Here is a 21,021-nt window from a genome sequence, read left to right as displayed (position 1 = left end):
CACTCCCTTAGCCTATTTAAGTTTGCACACAGCTTGTAAAAGTTGCAGGAAACAACGTATGTTCGCTCGATGATCATTGAATCTGGATTTTCTTTGCAAACCTTGCTTCTGGGCTTTTTGCCAACTCTCGTAAGACTTTATCTTTCTGTGGAATTTCTGGCAGGTTGTTAAGAATGTTTTAGTTAACAGCCTACATTTGTAAAAAACTACATTTGGAAGTAAATTGAGTTTGGTTCATAGTTTGTGTGTGCTGCATTCTCTGGGATCCATAGCTGGGGCAGAAGTCCTTCAAAAACTAATCCCACCCTTTCTCCGTGCTCAATCCTACCAAAACCTTTGTCCCACAAAGTCCTCAGCTGTCCAGAGCACATGTGAGTGATCTCCCATCATCTTTTTATCTAGAGAAGTTCCAAGAAACTGATCTTCTCACTGGTTCCTTGGTCTCTGCTGCAGTCATTGGTCCTGCTTTCGTGGAGCCGTCTTTAGTTTGCCATACCTTTCCCAAAAGCCCCTGAAAAACATCTTCTTTAAACATGATTATTTGTCATCAGTACCTTATTTGTTTTTTCTTTTTTTAAAACATGAGAATTTTTCCCATAGAGGACTAGAAAAGAGACACAAAATAATATTTCTGAATGTTGATGTGCACTCAGTTTTAGGAGTCTTTCCTATAAATATAGCAGCGGTGAAATCCGGCCGGATCTATCCGGCTCGCATGAACCGGTAGCGCCAGCAGTGGGAGGCTCCGCCCACCCGCCAGGACGTTACTACGTCCCATTTTTTACCCTCTGCACTTGCGCAGAAGAGGCAGGCATGCGCGCTTCCTTTCCCGAATCAGTAGCGAAGGTAAGTGGATTTCACTGCTGAAATATAGCCCTAAGACGTGAGAGCTCATCTTCTTTGCATTTCTGGAAAAATGGAGACCCTGTCTGCAAAAGACTTTAGCAACTCTATAACTCTTCAGCTTTCTCTTCTCCATGCTATGCTTCTTTAAAAAGCTCTTGACGGCACATTCAAATTGATATGGCTGACAATACATCAGGAATAACATAAACAACTGCAACCTTTTTCATGAGTTTTGCATCAAAGTCCAATTTTTATATTTAAGATTCTTCTAACAATTTTACTTTGAATAAGCCATAATGTAAAATTAGCTATTTAAAAAATTGTCTTCAAACCTATCTTCGCTATTTCATTCTTCAGTGTTTAAATCCTGTTGCCCTTTTCATCACAGTTCTAGCTAAATTTTGTTCATAGATATTTTTTAAAATTATCTTCTGATATAACTCTGTCCCGAAGTTTATCTAACCAAAGTACTCCCATAGATTAATCTATTACATATGGTTTCTTCTGTCCACAGTGTACTATAGCGCTGAATAAACTCAAACGGTGTTATCAAATTATCATTGATATGTAAATTAATCATCTGATGCAAAAGAGGAGTCTACTGGCTCAGACATGGGTGAATTCTCTGGAGGAGAACACAGTAAAGAACAGGAAGTGAACAGAGACGTCTAGAGCATTCTTCATATTTTTTTGAGATGTGTTCCAACAAATTAGGCAGGCAGTGGGACTGAAATTACTGTATTTTTCAGAGTATAAGACACACTTTTTTCCCTCCTAAAAGAGGCTGAAAATTTGGGTGCGTCTTATACTCCAATTGTAACCCTGCGTGTTGCCCAAAATGGCTACCCGGAACAGCTGCTGCCTTCTCTTACCACTTCTGCGCTTCGCCTGCTTTAGTCACTGGAGCTCCCTCTGAGGACCAGCTGTGCTTTTGAAGCTGTTTTTCAGCCCCAACACGAGCGAAGCGATCTTCCGTGTTTTGCCTGCTTTTCTAATTGCTGCTTCCTCCGACAATCAGCTGTGCTTTGGAAGCACAGCCCCAACCAGCTCCAACCTCAAAACCAGCAAGCAAACTAATGTGCTGGGACTAGCCAGATGAATACCTGGTAGGCAGAATTCCCACCCCTCTATTTTCCTCCCAAAAAACTAAGGTGCGTCTTATACTCTGAAAAATACAGTAGTTTTGGGATGTGTTCTGCTGCTTTTGGGGGGTGTTCCTGGTGTTTTAGGCTGTTGTGTTTTGTTTTTTTTAACTGACATTTTTAAGTTGATTTAGTTCTCTAAATCGAGTTTTACTTTGAAGGACTAGTGCAAATTAAGAATAGAAATTTTTTTGAAGCTTTACAACAGCCTTTCAGCTTACCAACAAACCCATAAATCCAGTTATTGCCTTCATATCAAGCTTCTGACTTTGCATAGAGGAATTATTTTTATTTAAGTAAACGTTTCAATGTTACAAGTTAAATCAAGCATCTGCTTTAGTTAAACAGACAGATTCATTTAAATAGAGGCCCAGATGCAGAGAGGGATAGAAACCTTATTGGTTATAGTATTTGGTGCCAGTTTATTGTCTTTTGCAGTTTTTTTTAATCTCTTCTTTTTTCTATTGCTTAACAAGCTGCAACTGCTATTTCTTCTCTTCATGTCTGGGAAGGTCGATAGATTTGAAGAATGGTTTCGTTTCTTTTTTTTTCAGTGAGGAAAAGATTTTAGGGTATTTTTCCCCCCATGATTCATGCCATAGTTTTGCCACCATATTATGCTATTTGGAAGATCACATTGAGTGCATACATTCTGCACACAGAGAATCAAATTCTCTCTTGCTGAGCTCTTTGAGGTAGTTCAGAAAAGAAACCAAAACCATGAGTACTATTAATACTACCTTGATTGTACGATTACAGTAATATAATCTTGGAAGTCTGAAAGCACTTACGTCCCCATCGCCTATCTTTTCTTTCCAGAGAACTAGGGAAGGTCCCTTCTGAGATGTTTTCTTCACCACCATTCCTTCTGCAAGCTGAGCTATCTCTTGTCAGACTTGGCTGCGGCTCTTCTTCCTGTCTCCCAAGCCCATTATAGCATGTCTCTTCTTAAATAAAACTGTAAGAAGTTAGGAAATGTATCTGTTGAGGTTGCAATACATATCGCATTTAGTCTGTAGACCCCAAAGATTAGTTTCAGTAGCCAAATCAAACAATCTGTTTCCAAACAATGAAACATACATTGAAAATGAGCATCATCTTCCACTCTCAAAAATATTTTCGTAATAAAAAGCTTTCTTAAACTTTTCCAGATATTTGTACTTCAGATTAGCATATTTTTTTCATAGGAGTCCTTAGTCCTGTGATGGCGAACCTAGGGGAGGCATGCCCGAAGTGGCACACAGAGCCATGTCGCCTGGCACGCACGGCATCGCCCGTTCCTCTTCCGGGTTTCTGGTGCGCATGCGTGCATGATGATCAGTTGGCTCTTTTCAGCACTCGGTGCCACATCCACGCACGCACGCTCGCTCCATTTTCAGCACTTGGTGCCTAAAAGGTTCACCATCACTGCCTTAGTCTATCTTTAAAAAACGTTGGATATTTATGGATTTGCATTGTTAGTTCTGTCCATGTGACTTCTACTGCATATCTGGAAGCAGGAAATGATTGACCTTAAAACCCATAACTGATATTACAACTTATACATGTAACAGTATATTTTATGAAGATCCGAAGGAATATAATTTGATAATAACAGTATTTCAGAATATTCTCAATTTCTGTGTCTTTAGTAGTCCATTTTTATTTAAAAGAGTTTCAACACTTGGATCTTAAATCAAGAAGCATGGATTTTTTAATATATCCAGATAACATTATTCTGAAGGACTTGTATTAGATGTTACATAATCTTAAGCATATGGGAGAGAGTGTTTGGGAATTTCTTTGTCAGTTATGCTAAAAGTATCTCATTTCTACATTGTTTCCATGAAGTGTTGGTAACTTGGTGCCCTATAGATTAATGTATTTTGCAGGGTTTGTTGAATGCCCCAATATCTGTGGTTTCCCTTTTAAACCAATGCATAAACATCTTCTACTTCTGCTGTTAACAAATGCTTTATCGCCTGAGAGATAATATTTCAACATGCTCTACTTCTTGTTGTTGAATGATTGCCATAATCTGAAACTGAGGTTTGTCTACTACCGGTATATGTTAAAGTTTGGGGGATGGCCAGAAAAGAAAACAAATACTTAGCATTGGGTTTTGAGGTTTGTAAATCTTAGTCACTCAGAACTTTTAGCAATTTTATGGGGAAATATTTTCACCAATCATTTTAAAGAAGAGAGATTTGACTTGGATGGATTATATTTTCAATTCTATTATAGTTATAATTATAGTTCCATTCTCAACGGCTCAAAGTTGACTCAGCCTTTCATCCTTCAGAGTTGGGTAAAATGAGGACCCAGATTGTTGGGGGCAATATGCTAACTCTATAAACTGCTTAGAGAGGGCTGTAAATTATGAAGTGGTGTATAAGTCTATTGCTGTATTTGGGGGGGGGAGGGTTGGGATTGTACTGAATATTGTCATAGAGCTAGAAAGGGTTGAGTGAATTATTCAGCTGAATCCTTTATCCTGACTTGGGATATTTTGCAATAGAACTAAGTAAATGTTGGGTACTATTAAACTAAATATATCATTAGACAGACAAACCAATTTGGCATGGGGCTTAAGGCATCAGATTAGAAACTGATCACAAAGCCAGCGGGGTGCTCTGACCTAGGCTTCCTGAGACAGTAAAAAGCACACAATTAATCCCAAAAACCCTCTTTTTATTTCAACAGCTGTGAATTCTGTTCATTCACAGCCTGTTCATTCTCATTCTGTTCATTCACAGATGAGTCACAAATAGTTGTAAAGAGTCCGACAGAAGTCTGCCAAAGTCCTTCAGGATAAGGCTGATAAGCACCCACCTTTATCTCCCTTGACACGCTGCCAAGACCTAATTGGCAATTAGTTTTGCAAGACCACACGGAACACAGAATCAAAACGGAGCTGCAGAATTTAAACCGGCCAGACCAAACAACATTGCTTCCTGCAAAGGCTCATGTGCCTTTGCTCCTCCTTTATGCCTTATGGGAGGGGCCAATCATCTCCAAGCCCTACTCCCCAGTCATCCCTTTTGTTTTAACTGTTCTTGCCTTCTGGCAGCTTTGCGCATGCGCGTACTGGGAACAGGCTCCCCCTTTTCCTCTGCCTTGCTGATGTCCGACTCTGGAGGCTCCGGAGTCTGCACATAACTCCCAGATGGCCCTGGCCCCATCTCTGCCTCTGACGCAGAACCCTCATCCGAGCCTTCCCCAGACTCCAGGACTGACCCATGTTCCTCCCCAGCCTCCTCACTGTCTGACTCTGCTGCCAGCTCACAGGCCGCCAGCGGACCACAACACGGGGTGACCTTGCACCAGTCACTTTCTCTCAAACCTAGGAAGGAGATAATGGCAAAATCTGAATTCTGAAAAATCTTGCCAAGAAAACAGCAGGGACTTTGCCAAGGCAATCTCCAGAATAGGATATGATTAAATAAAATAAAAAAATATTCAACTAAATTTGTTGCTATGTGAGCAAATCTCTTGAAGGTGGAGCTCATACTTTCTTTCCTTTTCCCTGATACTGCCCCTCAAGTCTATTTAAAAAGAAATCCCTCTAGAGCAGATTTGGAGGACTTCAGGAAGCCAGAGGGGGCAGAATTTAAGTCAACCATGTTACGGTTATATGTTTAATGGTTTGAGCATTTTACTGGTGTTGTAAGCCACCCATAGTTGTGTTTTAAAATGGGGAGCATACAAATCTTTTAAACAATGAATGAATGAATGAATGAATTAGTAGCATGCATTTTTGGTCCGTTTTTGGCCTCCCGAGGCCTTCGCGCATCCCGTTTTTGGTCTCAGCTTCCAGAAGGTGGGTGGGGGCCAGTAGGTAGGTGGGGTGATGTGGGACGGTCAGCTTTGCGGTCCCATGCGGGCTGGATTAATGGCTTCGATGGGCCTGTAGTTTGAGGATCTCTGGCATAGACAAACAAGACTGTTTGAGAGCCATTGCTTGAGTGTGCTACAATAATGGTTCTCATTTCATCCCATCTTTACCTTTCCCAGTAGGAGATGTTATTTCACCAGAACTGTTGTTTCACGTTGCTGTCTGCAATGTGACATTAACAAGGAAGACTTCAGGGGTATCTGTGGTTCTAGCCTATTGAAATCATCCAGGCTCTAGGAAGAGCCTTGACAAATAAATTTGCCTCTGCATAAAACATCTTCCATATCTACCTTTCTTTTATTGGTTTTAGGTTTAGTTAGATAAGAAGGGGTTGTCTTTTTGTCCTGTTTCTGATTTCTTCAGACTAACTTGTGCTGGTATCTTTCTCCTTTAGTAATCTACACTTTTCTTGCAATATATTTTGAACTGTATCAGATCTGATGGTCCAGCGAGGTCCGAGATGGTTCAAGAGCTGATAGATAAATAAGATGGCTCCATCCACTGCCTTTAATCAAACCATAGAGAAAAGCAAAACAGAATAGAGTTCCAGCACAAATACAAAACTTTTCAATTAGTTAAAGAACAACCTTCACTCCATATAAACTAAATCTTTGCTCTGAGCGAGAAAGATCTATTCGAATATTCTGAATATGATAGGAGAATTACTTTAATGTATTTGAGAATGTGTTAGTACAGTTTTGTTGAGATGCTGAAATTAGGAATATTGGCTTTGTAATTAAAATTTTGTAATATAACTTTTCTCTACATTTTAATGAAGATAGGGCATAAAAGATTTATTATCAGTGATTATAAATTAAAACCCAATATTGAATAGACATATGTGTAATAAAGAAGTGCTGCCTGTAATTTATAATAGTATCAATATATGTTATTTTAGACTAACCATGTTATTTCAACAGGGATAAATTGACCATTTGCAATATTTTTGTTCCATCACGCTATAACTCTGGTGAATGGCAAATATTGTTTCATAATCACATACTTTCTCTCTTCTTCCTCTTTATCATTCTTAAATTCCTTAGGTAGAAGAGTTGATGATGGCTATGGAGAAAGTAAAACAAGAACTGGAATCTATGAAAGCAAAGCTGTCCTCTACTCAGCAGTCTCTGGCTGAGAAGGAAACCCATTTAACCAACTTGCGGGCTGAACGGAGGAAGCATTTGGAGGAGGTGCTAGAGATGAAGTATGTCTTTGTTTCTCTTAATATTTCATTCTGACTTCTCCTTTAAGAATGATTGGTTAACTCCTCAAGTTATTGATAAAGAAAATTACTTAAATAACTGTTGTCTTCGATTGTAATGACAACTTTTTAAAAGTGGAGTTATGTATAAAAAATAGAGGTTATCCTGGTAGAAGTATATTTTTCCCGCCTGGCACCACACGCATTCTTATTCATAGATAGCATTATTTGAATTAGCCCTTATCTGAAATTCAAAATTAGAATAGTGTGTGTGTGTGTTGACGATATGATAATAATAACAAGAAAAAAGAATGGAAAGAATAAAAAGGAAAGGAAAAAGTAGGAATACAATGAAAGAGAAAATAAATGTATAAAGAAGTGACTTCCAACTTCCATCATAAGTATAAATAAATTTAGCAACTCTTCACTGCCTCTAAGATTACAACGGTTTATTTCTTCATCCCATATCCCAACTGTCATCTATAAACAAATCCATAAATCATCTTCTGGGTCAGCAGAAGGTCCATTAAGGATTTCCAGAAGTAAGATATCTTGCTTTAACTTTAACCAAATAAACCAACTTTATATGCTTTCCTTTTACTTCTAATAATCTTAATTTTTAGATCATTCAAATATCATTATCAAGATTCCTATTTACCAATGGCATCTCTCTTGCCTGGATTTAATTTCTGCATGTTCACTTTCATACAGACTATTTTTAAACTTAATGCTTTAGTCAAGAATGCTGTTCACATCCTTGGAATTAGCTGGTAAGGAACAATAGAGTTGGGAGACTTGTATACTGTTCTACAATGCCCTCCAGCATTCTCTGAGTGATTTACAACATCAGCATATTGCCCCTAACAGTCTGGGTCCTCATTTTACCAATCTCGGAAGGATGGAAGGCTGAGTCAACCTTAAGGTAGTCAGGATACTGATAACACCCATTCCAAACCTTAAGTCAAACTCCATTAGTTTTACATAGATATTAAATAATATGGGGAGAAGATAGAATGGGAAACAAATGGGATTTCTTTAAAAATCTCAGTGACAATTGCATTTTTTCCCATCCCAATGTATCTTTTTTAACTTCATACCATACCTTAACATAGTTATTTTGAAACTATACAATTCCAATTAGTCAAATAACACCCAAATATTTAACTTTTTTTGACTTTAAAACTATGTTTTTTCGTAAAATCAAATCCAAATCATCAACAAAGACTCTGAAATTCAAAGTCTAATTTTTAATTTTTAGATCCACTATCTTCTCATCTTGTCTAATATCTATTCAAAATTTCAAGAACCAAAATAAACAGAAAAGGGGACCAAGGACAACCTTGTCTTGTCCCCTTCTGGATATCACAATGTTTAGTCAATTCATTGAACCATTAAACACCATTTGAGATACATATACTACTTGATTCCTTGAATAAAATTATTATCAAAGTCCATATCTTCCAATGCTTCAAAGAGAAATTGCCAGTTCAAATTGTCCATAATTTTCTCAGCATCTGAGATTAGTGCAGCTTGTTTTAATATTCCACATACTTTATACTCCCCATTTAATACATTGTTTGTTCCATGTGGTCGAGGAAAAACAAATTCTGAAAAATGTGACTAGCAAGTTCCGTTATAGAGATTTTTTTTTAACATGAGTGTATCTCATTATACTTTGAATTCCAAGATCCCTGAGAATCATCCTTTAGAAAAAAAAATGTGCTATACTATCTAAATGAGCCATGACAGTCTTGGAAGGAAAACCAACTGCTGAAAACAGGACCAGTTGGTGATTTAAGGGCCTTGTTCCAATCAACAATTGCTCAAGATGTTAATGATGTTGGAAAAAGAGATTTTTTCTGCTGTTCACTTCTTAAGATTTGGCTACTACTGTACTCTTGTTTCCATTCTGTTTTCAGAGTAAACTCTTCTTACCACTGCCACTCTTCCTGAGTTTGTTTACAGAGGGAGTGTTATGAACAGTAAGATGGTGCTGTAAAAATTTGGTTCTCATTCTAAGGCAACCCCAGAAAAAGCTAGCACATCAATTCCAGTTGCAGGTTGTAGAGAATAAAACCTGTCTTATATTGTTTTAATTGAGTTAAAAGCTAAATATTTATAGTGGGATGGAGGACCCCTCTCAGGAAGCTTTTTAATCAGAACAGATGTCTGAATTCCAGTCAGCTATACACAACTTTGGAGTCATTTTTCCTCTCGTATTATTAGATTATAAAATGCTTATAGAAATGTAGTTGGGGAGAAAACTCTCATGTGCTTTTGGAATGCTATGTTTGGTGCTGTTGTTGGAAGTCTCAAAGGGACATTATGGATGAGCAGAAGTTTTATTCTTTGTGGTAATTTTTGCAAGGAAAAAAAAAAGCTTTGGATAGGTGTTACTTGTCTGAAAGACAGAAACTAATAAACGACATCAACTAACTAAATAATAAGATAGTGCCAAGAACCAGATTTGAAGACTGCAAAACTGTGATTCAGAGCATCTGTGGGTGTGCCCATAGCCCTTGTCAGGATCATCTGAAAACAGCTGCATCTTCTCCTGGCCTCCCACAACTGCCTTCCCTTTGAATTCAAATTGCTATGCAGCCCTGTATGTCTCTAAAGGTATTTTTGTTCATTTCTAAATACAGTAGTTGTCTTTTCTAGCAGCTTGATCATAATATGAAATTCTTACTCTGCTTCATAGGTGGCAAGGAGAGGGTTGGAGGAGTACTGAAAAAGAGAAATTTAGTTGTTGCCTAATCCTATTTTTCATGCATCCAAGTGGAATAGCCTCTGTAAAACACGAAGCATTGAAGAAGGGATGACGCAATTATATAGCTCCTGCTCAGATATGTAAACTTAGAATTTGGTCCTCCTGAGCAAATTAATGTTCTGCTATTTTTTTTTCATTCCCTTCACTTACTTTCTATGTGTGTCAGTATAGCTGAAGGATGTTCTGACTAGGCTTCCCAAGAGCATGAAGCAGACTCCTTGTCCTGACAAAAACACCTTTTTATTAAGTTACTGTGAATTCCTCTCATTCACATCCAGCAGTCTTTCAAGGGAAAATTTACAGTCACAGACCTTATCTGGCTTGGAGAGCTGCCAGGCCAATATCTTCAAAACTTGGCAAGAAGTCTCTGAGAGTCATGAACCAATTAAGCGAACTAATTGTCTCCTGCAAACTCCCCTCCCCTTTCGCTCCTCTTTATTCCCTATGGGAGGGGCCATTCACCATCCAACTGTAGCTTTACTCCTGAGTCGACCCTTGTTCCTTAGCTGTTCCCTTTTCCTGGCAGCTCTGCGCATGGGAACAGGCTCCATCTGTTCTTCTGCCCCACTGATGTCCGACTCCGAAGGCAGCTGACAACTGTCAGGTGGCCCTGGCCCCATCTCTGCCTCCGACACAGAGCACTCATCAGAGCCTTCCTCAGACTCCAGGACTGGCCCATGTTCCTCCCCAACCTCCTCACTGTCCGAATCTGCCGCCAGACCCGCTGGCTGCTGGCTGGCCACAACAAAGGAGGTCTGGACAGGAGTTCAGCCATGACAAGAAGTTTCTCAGATGGAACCATATTTTCCAAGAGGCAAAGCAGATATCTTTTAATTAATGTTTTACTGAGGTTATTAGATCATTAGAAAAAGGAACAGGCCCTGAGCAATAGGCAGCTGAAGCAATAATAAATGAATATTATTAATTTACAGGATACCCCTTTCTGAGGGGTTCGTTATTTTGATGCTAGGTTTAGAAGGGAATCAAAATTGTCCAAGAAAAACTGGATAGTGACCTACATAGGTCACTCAATCACTGGATAGAGTGATGAAATCAATCAAACTTACTCTACTGTTTATATACTGTAAATTGGTAACTTGTTTTTGCAAGTGCCCTGACAATAACATGGTGATGCCCCTTTGACAACACTTCATTTTCAGTAGCACAGTCAAGTGTCCTTCAATATTGAGTTCCACTTCTCAGTTTTTAGTATCAACTGAAGATTTATTTTTTTTTAACCTAAATTTTGAATGTTTGTTGGTGTGTCAGTAACAGTTATGGATGAACTACTGTTCCTGCTTTCTTGCATAATATTTAACCATCATATGCTTTCATTGTTTTAATTTATTTCTACTCCAGCTTTGAAATTATTACAATGAAAATTGAGTTGTACACTTCTTAAATAAGTAAAAATGGTTCATTTAAAGAAACTGCCTGGCTAATGCCAGCAAAAAAGTATAAAACACAAACGACGCATGTTCAGAGCCAAGGCATTTGACTTTGAACTCTTCAGTAACTTTCCATAGAATATGGATTAATTTCTTTGGTCTGATCCAAAGATCGTAGATCAGAAAAAGATTCCGCTGTAGGCCAGCTTTCCATTTAGGTTATGTGTGAACTTTAAGTGCCAGGATCAAAGTTTGCCACGGCTGGTTGCTGTAATCTGGCCCACTAGCTGCTCCAGCATTTCAGTGTAGCTAATGAACTACAACCGGTTGTGCTGTGGTTTGTTGTATCTATCGTCCAAAACATGGAATTCTGCGGAGTTTTTTTATGTGTGTTTGGAACAAGCCTAGGAGCTGTGCCTGGTTGCAGGAGGGAATAGCGTTTGTGGTTGTAGCCACAGAGACCACCAAACTGCATTCCTACATTGAGAAGCAATAATATTCCAGCTTCTGGAGCGTAAAAACAATATTGCTGCCAATTTCAGGTGATACTAATAAAGGAGAATATTTGTAAGTGCAGGGTTGAAATGAGGGGTCCTTGGTGCCCTCTGAGCTTGCTTGTTTTCTTGCATATTACCCAAATTAGGTAATACCATTAGTGCTACTAAGGAATGCAGTTTGTTGTCAGTTTATATTCTAGTGGCTTGCCTGTCAGTGTTGGTGGGAGTGGTCTTAGCGATTTATTTTTTGGGGGGGGCTTCGGCAGTTTTTTGATTGGAGTATTGTTTACTTGATTGCTGGTCTAATGTTAACCTTAGAGTTAATCTGTGCTGGTCTGGGTTAATGATTGCTGGTGGAGAGGTGCTTCAGTCTTTTTGTTCCTTTTTGGGCTGGGTGATAGTGTTTTTTGCATAATCTATAGATGTTGTTAATGTCCATGTGTCTCTAGTGATGGTTGATTTGTCGGAGTGCCAGGCTTCTAGAAATTCCCTAGCATTTTTTGCATTGGTCTAGGATGGTCACATTTTCCCAATTGAAACTATGGTTAAATCAGTCTATATGTTGTGAAATTAAATTTCAGGTGAAGTAGCAGAGTGGGGATTCAGCACAGCATAACTCATGATTGATGATTTTAAGTTAATTTGAAATATCAATGGATATGTGCTGCCAACCCTCTATTAATGAACCTCTGCCTTTGGTCTCAGTAGAAACCAATTTATTTTCATAAATATTAGACGAACATGAATTTTTAGGACATTCACAATATGTTCTTCTAATAGTGCTTCCTGGATTGGAATTCAATTTTTTTTGTCTTTTGCTTGAGAACCTTTGATTGGTTCTGGCATCTTTAGCTACTTCGAGATTTTTGTAAGAGAAGATATAGATATTTTAAATGCATGAATAAAAATTGCCAGAATTGTTTCCAACTCTTTTACAGAATCTTACAGTAAAACTCTGCAAATGCAGAAGATTATGTTACTTATTCCTGATCTCTTTTTTTTTTAAATAGACACTTTCACAAAAGATATCTAAATGCAGTATTATTTTTGTTTGTTTTATGAAGTCTGAAAATTTATGCACAGACCTTCAGTACCCTTGAGAGAACCTACCGAATGCCAAGCCTTCCTCTGGCTACTACAATGCATGAACAGAATCAGTATTATTTTTTAAAAAAAATCTGTATTTCATTACAGCAAATAGATGCTTTTGAAAATCACTCATAGCAAAGAGCTAGTCTTTTATCTTCCCTGTTTTGTTTTCCTCTGTGCAACAACTGAATGATTACTATGAAGCTTTCCTTACATCAACATTTCTTCAATTACTGACAGTTTCCTTCAGAGGCCTTTCAAAAGAGATTTTGCACAATATGCAGCAGCTGAAAGATAGACTAGCTGCGCTTACTGTATGCTTCCTTAACTTTTGGCAAAAGTTCTTATGTTTACTTGTGGTCCAATTTAATCAAACGGAAAAATTGCAAATCACCTTGGACTTTTGGCTGCATTTTCTGAGGAAGTACAGCATGTAGATTTAAGCCCACATCAAACTAGTGCACATTTATGTAAGGACACCACAGCAGTTCCATATATTCCACATTCAGATGTCTTCACTCACAATTAAACTGGTCCTAATACTTTAGGACTTCCATAGACTTTGTGTAATTTTACCAAAGCCATACAGTAGTGGCCAAAATTGTGGAAATCTTTTTGGAAAAGTGTATTTTTGAGGTTTGATGGCTAATAACATCACTTTTTTTTGGAGTTTCAAGATAATCATATTCCACTGCTGGAATGGCCTGGGAATAGCCTACACCTTAACCCAGTTGAAAATCTATGGAGCCAACTAAAGAAACTTGTTAGTCAGAGGTGACCCGGCAATAAAACCCAGTTAATAGAAGCAATCATTCAATCTTGGTTTCACATTATAACAGCTGCAGAACTAAAGAACTTGGTTCACTCCATGGGAAGGCGTTGTAAGGCCGTAATTCATGCTAAAGGTTATCCAACTAAGTATTAACTGACGTGATAATTTTTGTATATCTCATTCTTTTCCTACGTGTTTCTCTTTTCTTCTTTATACTGTAACTGCAAATCCTTCATAAAAGTTACTGCATTACATTCTTGATTAAATTATCTTTCCATTGATATATAATTTTATGGTACTACTCTAAAAAAAAGTGGTGTTATTAGCTAGTTTTAGAAAATACACTTTTCCCAAAAGGTTTCCACAGTTTTGGCCACTACTGTGGCCAAAAAACTACCTGTTTCCCAGGGTATCATTCCCTTTCTCATAAATGTTCATAGCACTTACTAGTATATATGCATTGTTAATATGCTACATATTTCATTAAGTATAGACCAGGGGTCTCCAACTTTGGAAACTTTAAGACTTTGTGGCTTCGCTGGCTGAGGAATTGTGGGAGTTGAAGTCCACAAGTCTTAAAGTTGCCAATATTGGAGACCCCTAGTATAGACCTTGCTCTATTTAACAGAATTTTCAAGTAAAATTAATTTACTGTATTAAGGTTCGTCATTATTGATTTAATATAGAATTGCAATAAATACTAGCTTTTAGTAGTTGCCAATAGTTTATTTTACACATAGAGTTTTTTTACGGTGTTTTTTTTTTTAATGAGCAAAGTTGCAAGAAAAGGGAAAATGGAAAACTACACCATATGCCCATGATGGTGAACCAATGCACGCATAGCCATATTGGTGGGCAGGCAAGATCAGCTCTGGCGCACACCAGCTGATTTTTGGGCCTTCTGGGCCCACCAGAAGTAGGGAAACAGGCTGTTTCCTGCCTCCGGAGGGCCTCGGGGAGGCTGGGAAAGGCCCGTTTTTCTATCTTCCCAGCCTCCAGAGCCTTTCTAGGAGTCTGGGGAGGTCAAAACAGCCTTCCTCACCCCCCCGAAGGCCCTCCAGAGGCCAGAAACAGCCCATTTGCCAACTTCCGGTGGGACCGGAAGGCCCATTTTTTGCTCTCCCCAGCCTCCAGAGCCTTCCGGTGGGACCAGAAATTGGCAAACGACAGGGCACATAGAATTATGGGTGTGGGCACGCGCACACATGACTCACCTACCCCACTCCTGGCACGCGATGGCAAAAAGGTAGCCATCACTGCCATATACCATATCAAAATTAGCTTGCAATCTGTTTTGAGTTATATATTAAGTGTAGAAAGAATTTTCTAATTAATATCTATTTTTCCTCAGATTCTTTAAAGATATGGTGCAGTAGTTGATACAGATTTTGTAAAACAGAGGAATATTAAGCCTCTTTAATAGGAATCCACAGAAGTGTTTAATAGGGGGGAAAAACAATTTTTGGATATATTTATTTACAACTGTGTATGCCACATGCAATCACTAGGACTGGGGTAGAATACAAGGCAAAAAAAGAAATGAGAAAAATGCCATGAAATTAATCACAATCATCCTTTGGTCAAAAACTTCTTTGAATTAAAACAATCCTTTGGCCAACCGTAACTTCATGGACAGCATACTCCATTGCATGGTAGGAATAAATAATTGATATTGATACATTTTAAAAGGAAGATAAAAACTAATCCAAATTATTACAAAGTAACTAAAACAAAAATCAAAAAGAAAGCTACCAATGCAATGTTTTACTGTAATATATACTGTAATATACTATAATATATTCATCAATATTATAAATTTTTTCTGTTTTACACAAATAGTTCACAAGAGGTTTTCAGTCGTCAAATAAACATAGATCTTGTCTTTCCTCTGATCAAAGAAGCCAATTTAGCCGCCTCAGCAAGTTCTACAGTCTTCACCAAACATTCCTCCATTGTAAGAATTGCTGAGCCTTTCTATCTTTGCACATTCAATATATCTGGTTATCATACACAAAAACAAAGAAGTTCCATTATTTTTTTTCCAACTCTTTGTCCATCAGTCACAAAACAAAGACCTCTGGTCTTAATTGTATGCTACTCTTTAAAGTCCTCTGAATTAGACATATAAAAAGTATTTAATTTTCACAGGAGAATTGACAAACCGAATAAGAAAAACAGAGAAGGCTAAAGTGACTTCTTTGATCAGAGAAAAGACAAGATGATGAAGAGAATAGGTGCCAATCAAATTTTTTTATTGTTGTTTAAAATAAATTTTTAAATTGTCCTCTGCATGCAATCACTTTTATGATAAGATGCATGCTGATATCTGCTGGCTCAAACAGCAAAGTACGTGTACTTATAATGAAAGAAATGTGAAATAATTATGAAACCTTTCATTTCAGCTTACTAGCTACATAATACAATGAGCCTTTAAATAAATTTAAAAAATGATCTCTGGAAAAGCTGCAAGATAGTTTTATCTTGATACAATTTTAAAGTATCTTGAATATTTTGCCTTAATTCTGAAAATAATAATCTTATCTAGGAAATGTCATGGAAATTTTGCACGCAAAAAAAAAAAAATCATTCGCTCATGCTTTCATTCAAGATTGAAGATCTTGACTGAGAATATTTGTGCTTCCTGTTCTATATGTTTACATGCCTAAATAAAATTTTCAAAGTGAATATGTGTTCAATGTACTCCTCACCATCTGTCTGCCTTGTCTTCAAAGAGGTGGTCTAAAGGGCTGAGTTAGAATTAAAGGCTGCGGAAAGAGAATAGTTTTAACCACTGGCATCTTCACAAACTGCACACAAAATGTGCTAATTTGGAGGTCTTGGCTTTGAAAATGGAGAGTTGGTTTGGGGTATAATTTCATAGCCTTTGTGTCAAATGAGGCATGAAACAAACTGGCAAAAAACGGTAATGGAGCCAGTGGAGCTCGTTCTGTATTTTCTGCAAACAAGTTGTCAATGAACGGTACAGCTTCAAGAACATTGGGATTAATCAGAACTGCAGTCGAGCAATATTCAATGCCTGTTTGAGCTGCAAGGCAGAATAAATAGCTCAGTGTCAAACTAAAAGTATAATAAAATCCTGTAAAAGAACCCCGAATCTCCATATATGGCTAATCAAGTAGCTCTGCATATATGGCTTAGCTATTTCACAGTATGATAATGTTGACCACTATAGTTTACCATTCCTTTGCAACATGGAGTGTGTAAAGTAATACAACATTTGTACAGAAAACTTAGATTTACAGTCAGCATATTTCGAAAACCATTCTTGGCTGATAATTTGTTCTTCCTTGAGAGAACAGTCACAGTGTCTGATAAACCCAGAAGAATATTTGTAGCTTACTTAATAGAAGTTGGCTGCGTATTGTTATTCTAAAAATGTATACCTGAAACATGAAAGCCACTTAAGAGATTCACAGAATCAATTTTTAAAAAAGTAATCTGCTTTTGGGCACTATTGCTATCACCACCTTGATCCTGATCCCTCATCACTTATAGAAAATAATTGTATTTTGGAAAAAAATCCCATATATTCTCTTCCAATACAATATGTTCAGAAATGAGATGTGGCCATAGCCTATACTTTAAAAACTGTTAAACTTAAAATATATCAAAACATTTGAATCAAAGATAAGATAAAAACTAACAGAAGAGTATTACTGGATCTCTTTTTTCCAGTTCTGAATCAATTGGCACCTGTTTTGGAAGGTTATTTTTCCAGTTCTGTCTGTGTTCCTGTGAATCAAAACTCTTTCCTGCTATTTTTTTTTACACAAATACAACCATGACCATACAGGTACGCTCCATGCTATAGGAATATACTTCCCATTCTATAGGAATGGTCAGTTTAAAGAAGGGTATGGGAAAATTTAAAGTCAGCCTGTTTATTTTCTAATGCATATCATGCAACAAAGTTTCAAGATTTAAAAACTGCAGGAAGTGATTCATCACAGTGCTGTATGCATACAGAACATTATTCTGTTAATTCTGGAATTATATGTTGCAGATTCATCAACAATGTTGTTAAAAGATATAAGAATATTATTTGTTTACTTATTAAAATTTATTAAGAGCAACTCTGGGTGGTGTACAATAATCAATAAAGCAACAAATATAAAACTACAAAAATCCACATTGAAAAATAAATATTACAACTAAAAACAAGTATCTTGGTGGCACAGCAGACTAAAGTGCTGTTAAGTAGCACCAGCTGCCTGCAATTACTGCAAGTTCGAATCTCACCAGACTCAAGGTTGACTCAGCCTTCCATCCTTTCGAGGTAGGTAAAATGAGGACCCGGATTGTGGGAGCAATAAGCTGACTTTGTATAAAAAATGACACCGCTTAGGGGGGGCCAAAAGCCCTACTAAGCAGGTATATACAAAAGTATGAAGGCTATTGCTTAATGCATTGTAAGCCGCCCTGAGTCTCCGGAAAAGGGTGGCATATAAATCGAACCAATAAATAAACAAGCAAACAAACCCTAGGCAAAAAAGAGAAGAATGACCAGCCCAACAATGGAGCCATCAAAGCATGTCTTTGGTTCCCAGGATCCTCAGGCCTGATAACATAACCAGATCTTGAGGGGCTTCCGAATATCAAAAGGCATGGAACTAATCTAATCTTGGAAGTAGGTCCCATGGCAGAGAAGGCACGTCTCTCTGGACTCACCAAATGTAGGTCCCTAATCCATTTACAGTAATCAATTCCGCTATCGCCACCTTTAGAATGAATGTCTCCAGAGCAGAATTGACTTCCTAATTCTGGATCTATTATGCTCCTGGGGTTTGAAAATAAAAATTTCCTACCGTCCAAGAAAACAAAATGTTTTAGGGTGGAGTGATTCATCATGGCATGTAAGCTCTTGGTTTGCTTTGAAGTTGAGCTTTTATTTTAGCCAGTCTTAAAATTATAGCTCTCTGTTTTGAAGAGAGGTACAAAACCAGGGTGGTATTCTAGTATTTTAAGTGACAGAAATGTGGAAATAGATAATGATCTGCAGAGTTGGCTGATCGGTTATAAGTGTTCACTATCATTTTATCATCTCCATATATATTGGCAACATGTACTTCGTAGGTTTTCAGATACGTCATCTATGGACACTTAAAAGTAATCGAGCTATAATGAGTATCAAGTATTTCTCCTGTGCATTGCTTGGAGAGTCCAAGCATGGGTTCAATTCTGTCTGATTGGCCAGAGACTGAGCTGTAATTTCTTTGGCCACGCCTCTTCAGCCCGGCTCAGCTCCAGTTTTTCAACTCAGTCAGCCTAAAGAGACACAAAAACAGGTGCTCCTTTGAATTTAGTCTACAGGACAAGAAAGACAGGTTAATGAAGATTGCAATTCTTTATTGTTAGTGGGTTGGAGTGCTGCGGAGCGTGCAAATCATTCTCCCACACCAATATCGGCAAAGCAACAGCTGCCATTGCCATGCCGCCGGGAAGGTCAGAAAACCCAAGATCGGTCGCTCCATGCAGGCCTGTCAGCTAGGAAGAGAGCACTGGAGCTTTGAAGGACCTCAGAAGACCGAGGCTTCAGTCGGATGTGAGGGAAGGCGGCCAGACCATGCGCAAAGTAAAACTGTGTTGTCAGTTTTCGCGCTCTTCTACTCTTTGTGGCGCTTGTGACCGTGTTGCCGGTTTCGCACTTTTTTTTGCCTTTGCCGCATCTGCTGCTGCTACCCTATTTCCCTGAAAATAAGACATCCCGATAATAGGCCCAATCAGGCTTTTCAGCACATGCCCTAAAATAAGCCCCCCCTGAAAATAAGCCCTCCCCATAAAATATTTAAATGCCAGTCCCCGCCATTTCCTCTGATTTCCTCCACGTGCCCCAAAATAATAAGACCTCCCCAAAAATAAGGCCAAGCAGACGAAGCAGGACCGTCAGATTTCGGTCCAAACTCTCCAGAACCACGGTTTCTCTGGGAGAAAAGCCAAATGACACCCTCCACCAGTCTCATACATTTAGGAGCAGTGATCAATACACACATGTCAGGTTTTCCTTTCTCAGGAGAGCCGATCCAGCATAAGAGCCATGGTGATGCAGGTCAAAACTCTTAAGACTAGTACCATTGATTCTTCTTTCACAACTATTGGGAAAGATTATCTCCTGCCTGACAATCATCCCTTGGGCTTGATTTCATACACAGATCTTACAATGGCTCCTATTGCCCAACTAGAGATCAGGGCTCAGCAATTCCAACACACGGATCCAGGTTCCTTGGCGGGTGCTCCGCTTCTTGGACTGGTGGACATCGGCAGCCATGGAGAAAGGCTGTCTATTCAAAGAACCCACCCGGCTGGTCTTGACTTTGACCTTTTCGGCTGGAGTGCCCACCTGGAATCCCAAGTGACCAAGGGTCAGTGGTCACCGGAGGAACTTCCAAATGACATCAATTGGTTGGAACTAAGAGCGGTGCATCTGGCGCTGTGCCATTTTCAAGAGGCCTTGTCAGGTCATCACATGCTATTACTGACAGACAATGTGACAGCCAAAATGCATGTGAACCGACAGGGAGGCACCTGTTCCAAGGTCCTGATGTGCGAGGCAAGGGAATTAAGTCTTTGGGCAGAGATGCACCTGTTGTCATAATGAGCGGAACACATCTCCAGAGTCTCCAACACTCAAGTGGACTGGTTGAGTAGGACAACTATTGACCAGTCCGAATGGCTACTTCACCCAGACCTATTTCACCAAATAATAGAGAAGTTCGGTCATCCAGCCATAGATTTATTTGCCAGTCCAATGAACACTCAACTTCCGAGATTTTTCTCCAGGTTCCGGATGCAAGGGGCTGAGGGCACCAATGCCCTTTGCTGCCTGTGGCCTTCCGACCTGTTATATGCCTTCCCTCCGACCCTTCTCATACCGAGAGTCATCAGAAAGATCTTGGAGGAGGAGGAGGTGCTGCTAGTGGCACCTCACTGGCCACGGCACCCGTGGTTTGTGGACATAGTGAGACTTTCCATCTCTTGTCCATGGAGGATACCCCCACACAGGATCTCCCTCAGCCAGGGGGCCGTGAAACACCCGGACCCTCAGTGGCTCCAGTTGGCAGTTTGGCACTTGAAAGGGAGATCCTGAGGAAGGGTCAGTTTTCTGGTAAAGTAATTTTGACTATTCTATCTTCTCCACGCCCATCAACGAACAGGATATATGAAGCCACATGGACATCCTTTTGTTGCTGGTGCGCTAGGGAAAAATTAGTTCCCACATCAGCGACAGTTCCCAGGATGTTACACTTCTTTCAAGGGGGATTTGATAAAGGATTATCCATGAACACTCTCCACAGGTAGGTGGCTGCCTTGGCCACAATCCTACCAGGCGGGGGGAATGATCCCTCTTTTCCAGCACCCCAGGGTGCGTAGTTTTTTGAAAGGGGTGTCCAACCTATTACCCCCAATGGTCCATAGATTTCCAA

The 21,021-nt window shown here is 39.0% G+C and overlaps 1 protein-coding gene across 18 annotated transcripts in view; it reads left to right on the top strand.

Annotated features, from left to right (window-relative positions):
* Positions 1–21,021, top strand: part of ERC1 (ELKS/RAB6-interacting/CAST family member 1) — a 149,452-nt gene that overhangs the window by 72,967 nt on the left and 55,464 nt on the right. For all 18 annotated transcript variants that reach the window (XR_015728847.1, XR_015728846.1, XR_015728849.1 and 15 more), the window contains one exon: positions 6,906–7,066. Coding sequence is in view for 10 of the 18 variants with exons in the window: in XM_087873697.1 (XP_087729823.1) it covers positions 6,906–7,066 (161 nt within the window). In the remaining 8 variants the exon portion in view is untranslated. The remainder of the gene's footprint in view (positions 1–6,905; positions 7,067–21,021) is intronic.

Source organism: Pantherophis guttatus, chromosome 7, assembly GCF_059756535.1.
Source record: "Pantherophis guttatus breed Tessera chromosome 7, ASM5975653v1, whole genome shotgun sequence".
Lineage (NCBI taxonomy): Eukaryota > Metazoa > Chordata > Lepidosauria > Squamata > Colubridae > Pantherophis > Pantherophis guttatus.
The sequence above is the reverse complement of the archived record's forward strand: the minus strand, read 5'-3'. Positions and strand labels throughout refer to the sequence as shown.